General features: G+C 44.4%; 1 protein-coding gene across 2 annotated transcripts in view; it reads left to right on the top strand.

Moving 5' to 3' along the window:
- LOC115124788 (YTH domain-containing protein 1) overlaps positions 1-14,603 on the top strand; it is a 37,676-nt gene extending 23,073 nt beyond the window's left edge. Inside the window, exons 10-15 of one of the 2 annotated variants that reach the window (XM_029654259.2) lie at positions 2,665-2,744; positions 3,837-3,873; positions 10,874-10,916; positions 12,066-12,131; positions 13,349-13,483; positions 13,621-14,603. In XM_029654259.2, coding sequence (XP_029510119.1) covers positions 2,665-2,744; positions 3,837-3,873; positions 10,874-10,916; positions 12,066-12,131; positions 13,349-13,483; positions 13,621-13,836 — 577 coding nt within the window. In that variant the 3' untranslated portion in view covers positions 13,837-14,603. Of the gene's footprint in view, positions 1-2,664; positions 2,745-3,836; positions 3,874-10,873; positions 10,917-12,065; positions 12,132-13,348; positions 13,508-13,620 lie in introns of both variants that reach the window. The other variant, XM_029654258.2, reaches the window with a different exon arrangement.
- Positions 14,604-15,336: the final 733 nt, after the last annotated feature.

Genomic DNA, 15,336 nt, shown 5'->3' with positions numbered 1-15,336 from the left:
GGTCGGTCACTGTCCCCCCCCACCCCGCCCCACAACCAAACAGGACTGAAGATGGTTGTGGTGCTGAGAGAGCCTGCCAGCCGTTTCTTGTTAATGTTTCTTCATCTGGAATGAATGGCACCTGGTGGTAGGTGGTTAGAGAAACCTAAAGGACTAGGTTAGGAGTGTTTCCATACCCTGACCTAAAGGACTAGGTTAGGAGTGTTTCCTGAAGGACAGGAGTGTTTCCATACCCTAACCTAAAGGGCAGGAGTGTTTCCATACCCTGACCTAAAGGACTAGGTTAGGAGTGTTTCCTAAAGGACAGGAGTGTTTCCATACCCTAACCTAAAGGACAGGAGTGTTTCCATACCCTAACCTAAAGGACTAGGTTAGGAGTGTTTCCTAAAGGACAGGAGTGTTTCCATACCCTAACCTAAAGGACAGGAGTGTTTCCATACCCTGACCTAAAGGACTAGGTTAGGAGTGTTTCCTAAAGGACAGGAGTGTTTCCATACCCTAACCTAAAGGACAGGAGTGTTTCCATACCCTGACCTAAAGGACTAGGTTAGGAGTGTTTCCTAAAGGACAGGAGTGTTTCCATACCCTAACCTAAAGGACTAGGTTAGGAGTGTTTCCTAAAGGACAGGAGTGTTTCCATACCCTAACCTAAAGGACTGAGAATAAGGTAGGAGGAGACCCACTGGCAGAATGATACAACCCCACTCCTTTCCTTTTTAAGGCCTCAATGGACTGAGAATAACACCACAAGGAAGGGATGTTCTAAGCCAAAGGGGGCCGTCACCTTTTTGGGTTTTATAAAATGGCCGACGTGAAGTTCATCCCCTGGTCTTTTCGATTGCAATGGACTGCATCAATCACCCTTATCAATCACCCCCTTTGCCCTCCTCAGCCCGGCCCCATCCTTGTAATGTCTTTGTGGCTGTAGACCCTAAACCGTAAGATGGACTGTCTATATGAACTTTTGATATCTTAATATATGTCAACGGTAACGGGGCACAAAACTACAAGAAAGCGGTATGTTACAATTTTAACCGGCTCTTTCTTCATTTCCCTGTAGACAGTCATTATCCCAGCTGTAAAAACAAAACAACGTTTTAGTATCTGGTTGATTTTTTTAAAAATTGACCATGGAAAGTTGTGTTGTGGAGTAATGATCATTCACTTAGTGCTAACGTGGTTATTGATGGCTAGTCAGAAGCTGTTAGAATAGAACTCTAGCTCCTTATTGGAGACGAGTGATACCCCAAACAGGTAACTAGGGTGTACTTCCAATAGTTACAGTACTGTAAACATCCTGTTTTTAGCTACAGAATGAGTTGAACTATCATAGGACCGATCTGAACAACAAAAAAACGTACTGGTCAATTCACTGTTTTAATGGAACTGTCCACAACATGTCAGATATCATTCAGAATATAAATGGTTGATTCAGTCAGATATCATTCAGAATATAAATGGTTGATTCAGTCAGATATCATTCAGAATATAAATGGTTGATTCATTCAGAATATAAATGGTTGATTCAGTCAGATATCATCCAGAATATAAATGGTTGATTCAGTCAGATATCATTCAGAATATAAATGGTTGATTCAGTCAGATATCATTCAGAATATAAATGGTTGATTCATTCAGAATATAAATGGTTGATTCAGTCAGATATCATTCAGAATATAAACGGTTGATTCAGTCAGATATCATTCAGAATATAAATGGTTGATTCAGTCATATCATCCAGAATATAAATGGTTGATTCAGTCAGATATCATTCAGAATATAAATGGTTGATTCAGTCAGATATCATCCAGAATATAAATGGTTGATTCAGTCAGATATCATTCAGAATATAAATGGTTGATTCAGTCAGATATCATTCAGAATATAAATGGTTGATTCAGTCAGATATCATTCAGAATATAAATGGTTGATTCAGTCAGATATCATTCAGAATATAAATGGTTGATTCAGTCAGATATCATTCAGAATATAAATGGTTGATTCAGTCAGATATCATTCAGAATATAAATGGTTGATTCAGTCAGATATCATTCAGAATATAAATGGTTGATTCAGTCAGATATCATTCAGAATATAAATGGTTGATTCAGTCAGATATCATTCAGAATATAAATGGTTGATTCAGTCAGATATCATTCAGAATATAAATGGTTGATTCAGTCAGATATCATTCAGAATATAAATGGTTGATTCAGTCAGATATCATTCAGAATATAAATGGTTGATTCATTCAGAATATAAATGGTTGATTCAGTCAGATATCATCCAGAATATAAATGGTTGATTGATGCAGTCTGCTCATTATAACTGTCTCTACATGTTTAGTGTTTTTTTTTAAAAATAAGTATTTGGGAATACTGTGAAATGTATCCTGAATTTGGTCATGAATGAAGTTTCCCCCTTTATCGAGGTGGATGAGATCAGAAGAGACAGAATGGTGATATGGCTAAAAATCTATGTGTTTGTCAATCTGTCAATAGGTGTGTTTTTTACTAGTTCATGTACATGTTTTGGTGTATAGATGTATACATATGCTTTTCAGATGATACTAGATGTTTTACACAGTTCTATTATGACTTAGGGCAACTAGGATGCTGTGCTGTATCGTGGTGCTTGTCTCAATTGTTTACCTAATTCATGTAGGCGTCGGCCCGAGGAATATGACATTCACAACAGGAAACGCCCAAGGATTGACTATCCAGCCGAGTTCCCACAGAGACCAGGTTACTATTACTGCCATATGTATTGGTCCAGCATGGACATGTATCCCAGATGGCCCCCTATTCCCTATATAGTGCACTACTTTAGACCAGAGTCCAAATGGGGCCCCCTATTCCCTATATAGTGCACTACTTTAGACCAGAGTCCTATGGGGCCCCCTATTCCCTATATAGTGCACTACTTTAGACCAGAGTCCTAGACCAGAGTCTTTAAACCAGAGTCCTATGGGGCCCCCTATTCCCTATATAGTGCACTACTTTAGACCAGAGTCCTATGGGGCCCCCTATTCCCTATATAGTGCACTACTTTAAACCAGAGTCCTATGGGGCCCCCTATTCCCTATATAGTGCACTACTTTAGATCAGGGTCCAAATGGCTCTGGTCAAAAGCAGTGTGTATATATATTTTTTTTAATTGTATTTGTTATTTATTTAAGGAACTGGGCCATTTGGGCACACAACTAGTAATTGTATTGGTACCGATCAATGTCAGTTATAAGAACGAGCTGGACCAACAGGAACGTCGGCCGGTAGATCTCCTGCTGAGTGTCGACGAACGATTGTGATCAAACACGAAGACACGTCTGGAAATGAACAGAACATGGCGGCCATTGTGGTCAGAGGTGACAGTACGGGCCACTCGCTGTGCAGCGCTGACGTTTGTGTTGGTCTGTCTCGTCCTTTTACTGGTATCTGAACGATGTACTCATGAAACATGCTTGAGTTTACCAGTAAAGGCTAATTTTGAAATCCATATCTGCAACAAATGGAACAGAGTTGAAGCCAGATGACCGATGTTTAGCCTAGCTGTCTTATTACTGTTACAACTATCAGTTTACTGTAGTGGCAAGAGGCTAGATTTAATGTCCCAATTTTCCCTGTGATATTTTCCACTTTGGATGTTATGAATCAGAGTAAGAGGATGTAAGTAAGTATTGATTGTTAAAAACTTTTCTTATTGACTACCGATGTAGCAGTATTAGGACAAAACATGTTGAAATTGGCAACTTGTGTGTCTGTAAACAGATGTTCCACAGGGACATGAAAGAACATGATTCACCAGACGGAGTAAATCAGCTTTCTCTCTTTACACAGGCTTTATGCCAGTTCCACGTAACCCGCCAGTTGACCGGTAAGTACCTGACATAACCCACCGTGGACCCCAAATCTAAACCCCCCACCTGACATAACCCACCGTGGACCCCAAATCTAAACCCCCAGGCTCTAGTGTAGACTGACATAACCCACCGTGGACCCCAAATCGAACCCCCCACCAGGCTCTAGTGTAGACTGACATAACCCACCGTGGACCCCAAATCTAAACCCCCCCAGGCTCTAGTGTAGACTGACCCCACCGTGGACCCCAAATCTAACCCCCCCCCAGGCTCTAGTGTAGACTGACATAACCCACCGTGGACCCCAAATCTAACCCCCCCCCAGGCTCTAGTGTAGACTGACATAACTCACCGTGGACCCCAAATCTAACCCCCCCAGGCTCTAGTGTAGACCGACATAACTCACCGCGGACCCCAAATCTAACCCCCCACCCAGGCTCTAGTGTAGACTGACATAACTCACCGTGGACCCCAAATCTAACCCCCCCCAGGCTCTAGTGTAGATTGATGACAGCTTCAGTTAGCTTCCCATTCCAGCTCCGGCTTCATCTGCACTACGGCGGTGGATATTACTCGTCCGCCTGCCGCTAACTAGCAGGCTTGTGACTGCGTGTGCTTGTCGCTCGTGGTTAGTCGAACGCCGAACTCTTCCATTGAGACCTGAAACATCAATCCACGGGCAAGTCGGTGACACGTTTTCATTTGTGCCCGAAAACAAAATGAAAATGTATCTTGCAAATTAGAAGTGCCGTCTTTATCCTTTTACTTAGCATCAATGCCGTCTTTATCCTTTTACTTAGCATCAATGCCGTCTTTATCCTTTTACTTAGCATCAATGCCGTCTTTATCCTTTTACTTAGCATCAATGCCGTCTTTATCCTTTTACTTAGCATCAATGCCGTCTTTATCCTTTTACTTAGCATCAATGCCGTCTTTATCCTTTTACTTGGCGCCAGTGCCGTCTTTGTCCTATTACTTGGCGCCAGTGCCGTCTTTGTCCTATTACTTGGCGCCAGTGCCGTCTTTGTCCTATTACTTGGCGCCAGTGCCGTCTTTGTCCTATTACTTAGCATCCGGGTTGGCTAGGTTACTTTCTAAATTGTAATCATTAAAGTAACTTTTGAATTACCCAAACTCAATTACGTAATCAAATTACTTTCACTTTTAGATTACTATCCCCTTACGAGACATTTGTCGTTTTCTAATACACGTTACCAATTGAACGACATCTCTTGCAGGATAAATCAATGTTAAAGTTTAAATAGCTGGTCATATATGGATGTTAGTTTGTGGGTTGGTTACGTAGGCTTCATCTAACCCAGCACTTTCTACTACATTATAATAATATGATTAAATCAGAATTCCACTCATTCCAATAAATGTTATACCCCTTGATCTTCAAGAATAGGACTTGGAAATATAGAAGTATAGATTAGCCAAATTGTTTTACCTGAGCATGACCCCAAAACTAAGGATGTATTAGCCAGCCCTACTCTGTTGTTTATGATTCAATTGTCACGGAGGACTGATTGGGCTCATTGATTCAAGTTGAAAAGTAAACACTGCGCTCATGGAATGGCTTTTGAGCACTATTGAAAAGTGCTATTTACATGTGATAAATGAATGTCATATGCTGCATTTGCTACAGGGCTTATTTAGTTACTTTTTTTAGTTGGTGACACTTTGATATCTTGATAATACGCAGCTGTTTAAAGTCTCTGTTTTGGTAAAACGCTGAGGGATGGGCCTGGAGAAATGTCTATTCATCGGACATCTACAATGTTTACAGACATTGGATAAAAAAAAACAAGCTTATATTTTGCGTTCTGTAACGAGTGTAACAGCTGATGAGACATTTACAAGTTATATTCAAGAATCAATGGCGATATAAAGTACCAGTCAAAGGTTTGGACACACCAACTCATTCAAGGGCTTTTCTTTTCTTTTTACTATTTTCTACATTGTAGAAGTAACTATGAAATAACACATGGAACCAAAAAAGTGTTAAACAAATCAAAATATATATTTTTTTATAAGAGATTCTTCAAAGTAGCCATCCTTTGCCTTTATGATTGCCAAGAGTGTGCAAAGCTTTCTCTCAACCAGCTTCGAGGTTGTCACCTGGAATGCATTTCAATTAACAGGTGTGCCTTAAGTGAATTTGTGAATTTCTTACTTTCGGGCTCCAGAGTGGCGCACTGCTTCTCAGTGCTAGACTCTGCAGACCCTGGTTCGATTCCAGGTTGTATCGCAACCGGCCGTGATTGGGAGTCCCGTAGGGCGGCGCACAATTGGCCCAGCGTCGTTAGGGTTTGGCCGGGGTAGGTCGTCATTGGAAATAAGAATTTGTTCTTAACTGACTTGCCTAGTTAAATAAATGTATTAATTAAAGATGTGATCGAGCCCATCAGTTGTGTTGTGACAAGGTAGGGGTGGTATACAGAAGATAGCCCTATTTGTTGAAAGACCATGAACAGCTCAAATAAGCTAAGAAAAAGGAAAGTCCATCACTACTTTAAGACATGATGGTCAGTCAATCTGGAAAATTTCAAGAACTTTGAACATTTCTTCAAGTGTGGTCACAAAAACCACAAAGCGCTATGATGAAACTGGCTCTCAGGAGGACCTTCACAGGAAAGGAAGACCCAGAGTTACCTCTGCTGTTGAGGATAAGTTCATCAGAGTTACCAGCCCAAATAAATGCTTCAGAGTTCAAGTAATCAACTGTTCAGAGGAGACCGTGTGAATCAGGTCCTCGTGGTCGAGTTGCTGCAAAGAAACCACTACTAAAGGACACCAATAAGAAGAGACTTTCTTGGGCCAACAAACACGAGCAATGGACATTGTACCGGTGGAAATCATTCCTTTGGTCTGACGAGTCCAAATTTGAGATGTTTGGTTCCAACCGCAGAGTCTGTGAACGGATGATCTCCGCATGTGTATTTCCCACCGTGAAGCATGGAGGAGATGGTGTGGGGATGCTTTGCTGGTGACACTGTGATTTATTTAGAATTCAAGGCACACTTAACCAGCATGTCTACCACAGCATTCTGCAGCGATACGCCATCCCATCTGGTTTGGGCTTCATGGGACTATCATTTGTTTTTCAACAGGACAATGACCCAACACACCTCCAGGCTGTGTAAGGGCTATTTGATCAAGAAGGAGAGTGATGGAGTGCTGCGTCAGATGACCTGGCCTCCACAATCACCTGACCTCAACCCAATTGAGATGGCTTGAGATGAGTTGCACCGCAGAGTGAAGGAAAAGCAGCCAAAAAGTGCTCAGCATATGTGGGAACTCCTTCAAGACTGTTGGAAAAGCATTCCAGGTGAAGCTGGTTGAGAGAATGCCAAGAGTGCAAAGCTGTCAAGGCAAAGGGTGTCTACTTTGAAGAATCAAAAATATTTTTTTTGGTTACTACATGACTCCATGTGTGTTATTTTGTAGTTTTGATGTCTTAACTATTATTCTACAATGTAGAAAATAGTTTTAAAAAATAAAGAAAAACCCTGGAATGTTCTAAAAGTTGGTGTACAAAAATGGATGTAGCCACTACAGATCGACTTAAAAGGACAAGTGTGTGGGTTTGAGCGTGTGTTCATTTGGCCATTTTTGTAAAAAAAAAATATTAGTGTAAATTAGATTGAGCAATAAAAGCCAGACTTTTATTCCATAGGATGTTTCAAGAGCGCGTTTTAAAAACAATGATTGATAGGCACCTTAAACTCCTTGAATTCAATCATTTAATTGGGTTCAAATATAAATAAATACACCATTTAGATGTGTAAACGGGCATCCACAACAACCACAATTCGTAAGGCTGCTTTTTTCATTTAGCTATTTGTGCCTATGTAGATATGTAGTGATATCCGAATACAGTACACGTGTGTGTGTGTATGTGTGTATATATATATATATATATATATATATAAGGTATTTTTTTTAAATACCTTTTTATTTAATTAACAAGGCAAGTCAGTTCAGAACAAATTCTTATTTTCAATGACGGCCTAGGAACAGTGGGTTAACTGCCTGTTCAGGGGCAGAACGACAGATTTTTACCTTGTCAACTCGGGGATTCTATCTTGCAACCTTCCGGTAGGTTACCTGCCTCCTCTAAACTCTAACCACTAGGTTACCTGCCTCCTCTACGCTCTAACCACTAGGCTACCTGCCGCCTCTACGCTCTAACCACTAGGCTACCTGCCGCCTCTACGCTCTAACCACTAGGCTACCTGCCACCTCTACGCTCTAACCACTAGGCTACCTGCCTACGCTCTAACCACTAGGCTGCCTCCTCTACGCCTAACCACTAGGCTACCTGCCTCTCTACGCTCTAACCACTAGGCTACCTGCCTCCTCTACGCTCTAACCACTAGGCTACCTGCCTCCTCTACGCTCTAACCACTAGGCTACCTGCCGCCTCTACGCTCTAACCACTAGGCTACCTGCCTCCTCTACGCTCTAACCACTAGGCTACCTGCCTCCTCTACGCTCTAACCACTAGGCTACCTGCCTCCTCTAGGCTACCTGCCTCCTCTACGCTCTAACCACTAGGCTACCTGCCGCCTCTACGCTCTAACCACTAGGCTACCTGCCTCCTCTACGCCTAACCACTAGGCTACCTGCCGCCTCTACGCTCTAACCACTAGGCTACCTGCCGCCTACGCTCTAACCACTAGGCTACCTGCCGCCTCTACGCTCTAACCACTAGGCTACCTGCCGCCTCCACGCTCTAACCACTAGGCTACCTGCCGCCTCCACGCTCTAACCACTAGGCTACCTGCCGCCTCCACGCTCTAACCACTAGGCTACCTGCCGCCTCCACGCTCTAACCACTAGGCTACCTGCCGCCTCCACGCACTAACCACTAGGCTACCTGCCGCCTCCACGCACTAACCACTAGGCTACCTGCTGCCCCATTACCATGAGACCTACAGTTATTTGCTTGACTATGACCTGCTGATAATCCATGACCGCCACAGGCCTAGTTGGGGGTACTGGCGGACTGGAGTTGGAACACTTGCTTTTAAAACTCCCCATGATTAATTTTGAAGAGAGAAGTTCAACAACACGCTGAAACTGAGTGTAAAATATGGTCGTTGTGGATGTGTTGTTTTTTTGAAGCCTAACGAAATGGACAGGGCTTTCTAAGGTAACGGATTCACTTTTATAATTATGCTTCCTGGATCCCCGTCTGCTGCTCTGAGAGTCCAGGAGAGAGAAGAGAACGTCTAGCCCCACGCCATGCTGTTGGGTCATTGATTGTGCAGGGCTGCTTACAGAGCCTACAGTTATAGTGAATTTGATTTTGAATAGCCCAGTAATAGTGCATTTTTATATGGCCTTTTTTTGTTGTTTTTTTTTGCTCTCCTCTCCTTCATTCCTTCCTCCAGAACACAGAGAGGGGCTGGCAACAGTTTAATGAAATGTTTTTGTTTGTTTGTTGTGAAAACATGTTACTGTCGATTGTTCCCGATCAGATTTCACTTGGTTTCCCACATTAAATCACTGGTTGGAGAGACCATGGCATCCAGAGTTTGGGCGGGAATATCACCTGTCGCCTAGGGAGAGGCTGCATGCTCATCCCGTGTGAAAGCAGAGTTTTGATGGTTGCCACAAGCAACAGGAGACTCCCAGCGGCTCCTCTAGTTACTCCGGCGGCTCCTCTAGTTACTCCGGCGGCTCCTCTAGTTACCCCGGCGGCTCCTCTAGTTACCCCGGCGGCTCCTCTAGTTACTCCTCTAGTTACCCCGGCGGCTCCTCTAGTTACTCCTCTAGTTACCCCGGCGGCTCCTCTAGTTACCCCGGCGGCTCCTCTAGTTACCCCGGCGGCTCCTCTAGTTACCCCGGCGGCTCCTCTAGTTACCCCGGCGGCTCCTCTAGTTACTCCGGCGGCTCCTCTAGTTACTCCGGCGGCTCCTCTAGTTACTCCGGCGGCTCCTCTAGTTACCCCGGCGGCTCCTCTAGTTACTCCTCTAGTTACCCCGGCGGCTTCTCTAGTTACTCCGGCGGCTTCTCTAGTTACCCCGGCGGCTCCTCTAGTTACCCCGGCGGCTCCTCTAGTTACCCCGGCGGCTCCTCTAGTTACTCCTCTAGTTATCCCGCGGCTCCTCTATATACCGGAGTAACCTACCCAGCATGATCAAATATGACATATTAGTGAAGACTAGATTAAATTGAGTATAGTTTGATGGGTGAAAGGGTGATCACTTGAGGCACACTTTTTTTTTTTTTTTGCGACTTTTTCAAATAGCAGAGTTAGTTGAATCCTGCAGCCTATTTATGTTTTGATTTCTAAGACGTTCTGAGGTTTGTATCGTTCAAAACTAAAGTTGCCAAATAACTCTAAATCTAGTGTATAGGACCCGTTTCAAATGATCATTTTGACGCTCAACATAGCCACTTCATATGCGCACACATACTATAAAATAATGTAACGGGGACTTATGAGCATTTCAGCTAAATGAATACGCCGACAGCCTCTGGCACGGAGCATAGCCCGATATTTAATCATTTATTGTGATGTTGTATAATAAATTGACTTTTTTTAAATGTAGATTTTTCAGAGATCTGCATCAGTGGCTTGTAGGCTATGTGTGGAAGCCAGGAGATGCTAAATGTGTTGGTAAATTACTGTGAGACCGGCAGTCATTTGCATGACAATAACCGGCTGACAAAATGTAATGACCGCCCTCCCCCTCTCCACCAACCCTTCCCTGGCCCTCCCCCTCTCCACCAACCCTTCCCTGGCCCTCCCCCTCTCCACCACCCCTTTCCTGGCCCCTTCCCTGGCCCTCCCCTCTCCACCAACCCTTCCCTGGCCCTCCCCTCTCCCCTTCCCTGGCCCTCTCCCTTCCCTCCCCCTCTCCACCACCCCTTCCCTCCCCTCTCCACCACCCCTTCCCTCTCCTCCACCCCTGGCCCTCCCCCTCTCCACCAAACCTTCCCTGGCCCTCTCCACCAACCCTTCCCCTCCCCAGACATTAACCAGTAGTAACTTCATTTCCCCAGGCGCTTCCCAACTGGAGTAAGAAGAGATGTGTTTCTCAATGGGGTGAGTTCAGTAAATATACACTACATCACCAAAGGTATGTGAACACCTACTTGTCAAACATCTCATTCCAAAATCATGGCCATTAATATGGACTTGGTCCTCCCTTTTAGTCCCATAAAAGCCTCTACTGTCCTGGGAAGGTGTTCCACTAGATGTTGGAACGTTGCTGATGGTACTTGCTTCCATTCAGCCACGAGCATAAGGAAGGTCCGGTGCTCATGTTGGGCGATTAGGCCGGGCTCACAGTCAGCGTTCCAATTCATCGCAACGGTTGAGGTCAGGGCTCTGTGCAGACATGTCAAGTTCTTCCACACCGATCGACAAACCATTTCTGGTTTGTGCACGGGGGAATTGTCATGCTGAAACAGGAAAGAACCTTCCCCAAACTGTTGCCACAAAGTTGGAAGCACAGAATCGTCTAGAATGTCATTGTATACTGTAGTGTTAAGATTTCCCTTCACTGGAACTAAGAGGCCGAGCCCAAACCATGAAAAACAGCCCCAGACTATTATTCCTCATCCACCAAACTTTACAGTTGGCACTATTCATAGGGGCAGGTAGCGTTCTCCTGGCATCCGCCAAACCCAGATTTATTTGTCGGGACTGCCAGATGGTGAAGCTTGAATCATCACTCCTGAGAACGAGTTTCCACTAGTCCAGAGTCCAATGGTGGTGAGCTTTACACCACTGATCTTAGGCTTGTGTGCGGCTGCTGGGCCATGGAAACCCATTTCATGAAGCTCCTGATGAACAGCTCCCGGCAGTCTCGTTCTGTGAGCTTGTGTGGTCTACCACTTCGCGGCACAGCCGTTGTTGCTCCTAGATGTTTCCACTTCACAATAACAACACTTACAGTTGACCGGGGCAGCTCTAGCAGGACAGAAATCTGACAAACTAAGGCAGTGCCTCGTTGAAAGTCACTGAGCTTTTCCGTAAGGCCGTTCTACTGTCAATGTTTGTCTATGGAGATTGCATGGCAGTATGCTCGATTGTATTCACCTGTCAGCAACGGGGGGTGGCTGAAATAGCTGAATCCACTAATTTGAAGGGGTGTCCACATACTTTTGTGTGTGTATATAGTCATTGATATTAAACACACAGTTCATTTGATTCGCTCCTATTGATATTATCATGTGTTGTTATCCCCAGTCCTACAACGATTACATGAGAGAGTTCCACCACACCATTGGGCCACCTCCTCCTTGGCAAGGAATGGTATGTTCTAGAAGTTTGGTTCATAGAGCTATAGAGTGCTCTAAGTAATATGGTTTAATATAGACATAAGACTAAAAAGGCCTATTAATGCTACCTGAGAGATACCTGTCTGGTCGAAACGCGTTGCAGTTGCATCACCTGTTAATATGTTACCTGTCTGGTCGAAACGCGTTGCAGTACATCACCTGTTAATATGTTACCTGTCTGGTCGAAAGTACGTTAATATGTTACCTGTTGCAGTACATCACCTGTTAATATGTTACCTGTCTGGTCGAAACGCGTTGCAGTACATCACCTGTTAATATGTTACCTGTCTGGTCGAAACGCGTTGCAGTACATCACCTGTTAATATGTTACCTGTCTGGTCGAAACGCGTTGCAGTACATCACCTGTTAATATGTTACCTGTCTGGTCGAAACGCGTTGCAGTACATCACCTGTTAATATGTTACCTGTCTGGTCGAAACGCGTTGCAGTACATCACCTGTTAATATGTTACCTGTCTGGTCGAAAGTACATCACCTGTTAATATGTTACCTGTCTGGTGAAACTGGCGTTTGCAGTACATCACCTGTTAATATGTTACCTGTCTGGTCGAAACGCGTTGCAGTACATCACCTGTTAATATGTTACCTGTCTGGTCGAAATGTTACCTGTCTGGTCGAGCGTTGCAGTACTTCACCTGTTAATATGTTACCTGTCTGGTCGAAACGCGTTGCAGTACTTCACCTGTTAATATGTTACCTGTCTGGTCGAAACCTGTCTGGTCGAAACGCGTTGCAGTACATCACCTGTTAATATGTTACCTGTCTGGTCGAAACGCGTTGCAGTACATCACCTGTTAATATGTTACCTGTCTGGTCGAAACGCGTTGCAGTACATCACCTGTTAATATGTTACCTGTCTGGTCGAAACGCGTTGCAGTATTTCACCTAATAAGTTACACTAATCTGCTCCTGCCTGTATAATAGTCAATATTTTGGGTGAATCTTTGTATCGGTATTGGCTCATCTCTTCAGAAGACTTTATCTAATATTTGTTTGTTAAATTTACATGCAACTCATTTTACGTACATGGCTCTTCAATTTTTGAAAACCGTAGTTACATAGCAAGTACATCGTTTTTGTTATTTTTAATTGATCCTACCTGCCATTTTTAAGAGGTTTTCTTGCCTCCGACTTCATTCATAGTGTCATTTAACAACCATCTCCCCTGTAGGCACCGTACCCTGGGATGGAGCAGCCACCTCACCACCCGTTCTACCAGCACCATCCTCCACCTCCCCAGGCACATCCCCCGTACACTGGGCACCACCCTGTACCACACGACGCCCGCTTCAGGGAGAAGAGAGTCGTACGTTCCTTCAGCTCTACCCTGGTACAGCTCCATTCTGTCCTGGTTAAATGGTGTAGTGCACTATAAGTGGAATAGTGAGTCATTTGGGCCGTAGTATAGCCTGAACACCACCATCTCTCTCTCTCCCTCTGCAGCATGACTACGACATGCGGGTGGATGACTTCCTGAGACGGACCCAAGCCGTGGTGACAGGCCGTCGCAGCCGCCCCAGAGAACGAGACCGGCAGAGGGAGCGAGAACGGCCCCGGGATGCCCGCCGGGACCGCGACAGAGACCGTGGACGCGAACGTGACCGAGAGAGAGACCGGATCAGAGACCGGGAGAAGGAGAGGGGGCGCTACAGGAGATAATCAGGGTCTAAATCAAATCAAACAGAAGTCCTGTGGTAGTTTCTTTGACCATTTCTTCTGTTCTCTTTTTTTCTTTTCTTCTTCCATTTTGTTTTATTTGATGTTTATTTTTTTAAAGAATCTGAACTGTTCTGAGTGATTGTTCTGTTTTACATTGTGCTGTGAAGTCGCCTCATGTCTATCATGCATGCAGTGTAACTGAACTAACTGGAGGGAGGGAGGGAGGGGTGGGGGGGGGTCCACCCCAAAATACACATTTTTGGTTCATCTTATTTTTGGAGGAGACGCGGTTAAGAGCATTGAACTATGCGGAGCTGGTTTTCGTCTCTTCTTCTTGTCCCCGACTTTCAGTGTTTGAATGCCAGTCTTTTTTTTTTAGGAAGGGACTGATCCACTTGTCACATTTGTCTTTGTGCTGTTCATACTTGTACATGGTTCAAATGAAGATCTCTACTGACATGGGTATAATTGTGTTGTACTGAATCTGACTGTTGTTTGCGAGTCCCTTTTTTTTTTGCCTTTAAAAACAAAAAATGTCAAATGTCAAAATGTTTTTTTTTTCTATTGTTTTGACTGATCTGGAAGCAAAAAAGCAATATTGTTGTTATGATCGATCCCGTTTCCTTTCGGAAGTTTAAACCAATCAGTGCTGTAAAGTTTAGAGATCCTGCAAGGTTTTGTCGGGGGCGGGGGGAATAAGGTATCGCTTTGTCTTGGATGACTGTTTTGTACAAACAAAAAAAAATTAAATACTATTGAGTGTTTTACTACTGTCGTCAGTTTGAGTAAAAGATGTTTGGATTGATTCACTTTACATTCAACAAGGTTTTACCCTGGACTTTCTGCTGGTTTGCAGAGGAAATATTAATCGTAAGATCAACAATGGCAATACACATCAGTCAGATTTTAAATGTTTGGGAAAACTAGTGACATTTTAGGCCTTATGTTTGGGCTCCCGAGTGGTTCAGCGGTCTAAGGCACTGCCTCTCAGTGCATCACTACAGACCCTGGTTCAGCGGTCTAAGGCACTGCGTCTCAGTGCTAGAGGAGTCACTACAGACCCTGGTTCAGCGGTCTAAGGCACTGCCTCTCAGTGCATCACTACAGACCCTGGTTCAGCGGTCTAAGGCACTGCCTCTCAGTGCTAGAGGAGTCACTACAGACCCTGGTTCAGCGGTCTAAGGCACTGCCTCTCAGTGCTAGAGGAGTCACTACAGACCCTGGTTCAGCGGTCTAAGGCACTGCCTCTCAGTGCATCACTACAGACCCTGGTTCAGCGGTTTAAGGCACTGCCTCTCAGTGCTAGAGGAGTCACTACAGACCCTGGTTCAGCGGTCTAAGACACTGCATCCCAGTACTAGAGGAGTCACTACAGACCCTGATTCGATCCCGGGCTATATCACAAACTGCTGTGATCGGGAGTCCCATAGGGTGGCGCACGGTTATCCGGGTTAGGGGAGGGTTTGGCCAGGGTCATTGTAAAATAATAATGAAGTGGAA

The sequence above is a fragment of the Oncorhynchus nerka genome, linkage group LG4 (genome assembly GCF_034236695.1).
Source record: "Oncorhynchus nerka isolate Pitt River linkage group LG4, Oner_Uvic_2.0, whole genome shotgun sequence".
Classification (NCBI taxonomy): Eukaryota; Metazoa; Chordata; class Actinopteri; order Salmoniformes; family Salmonidae; genus Oncorhynchus; species Oncorhynchus nerka.
Note: the sequence above shows the minus strand (reverse complement) of the source record. Positions and strands in the feature narration are given on the sequence as shown.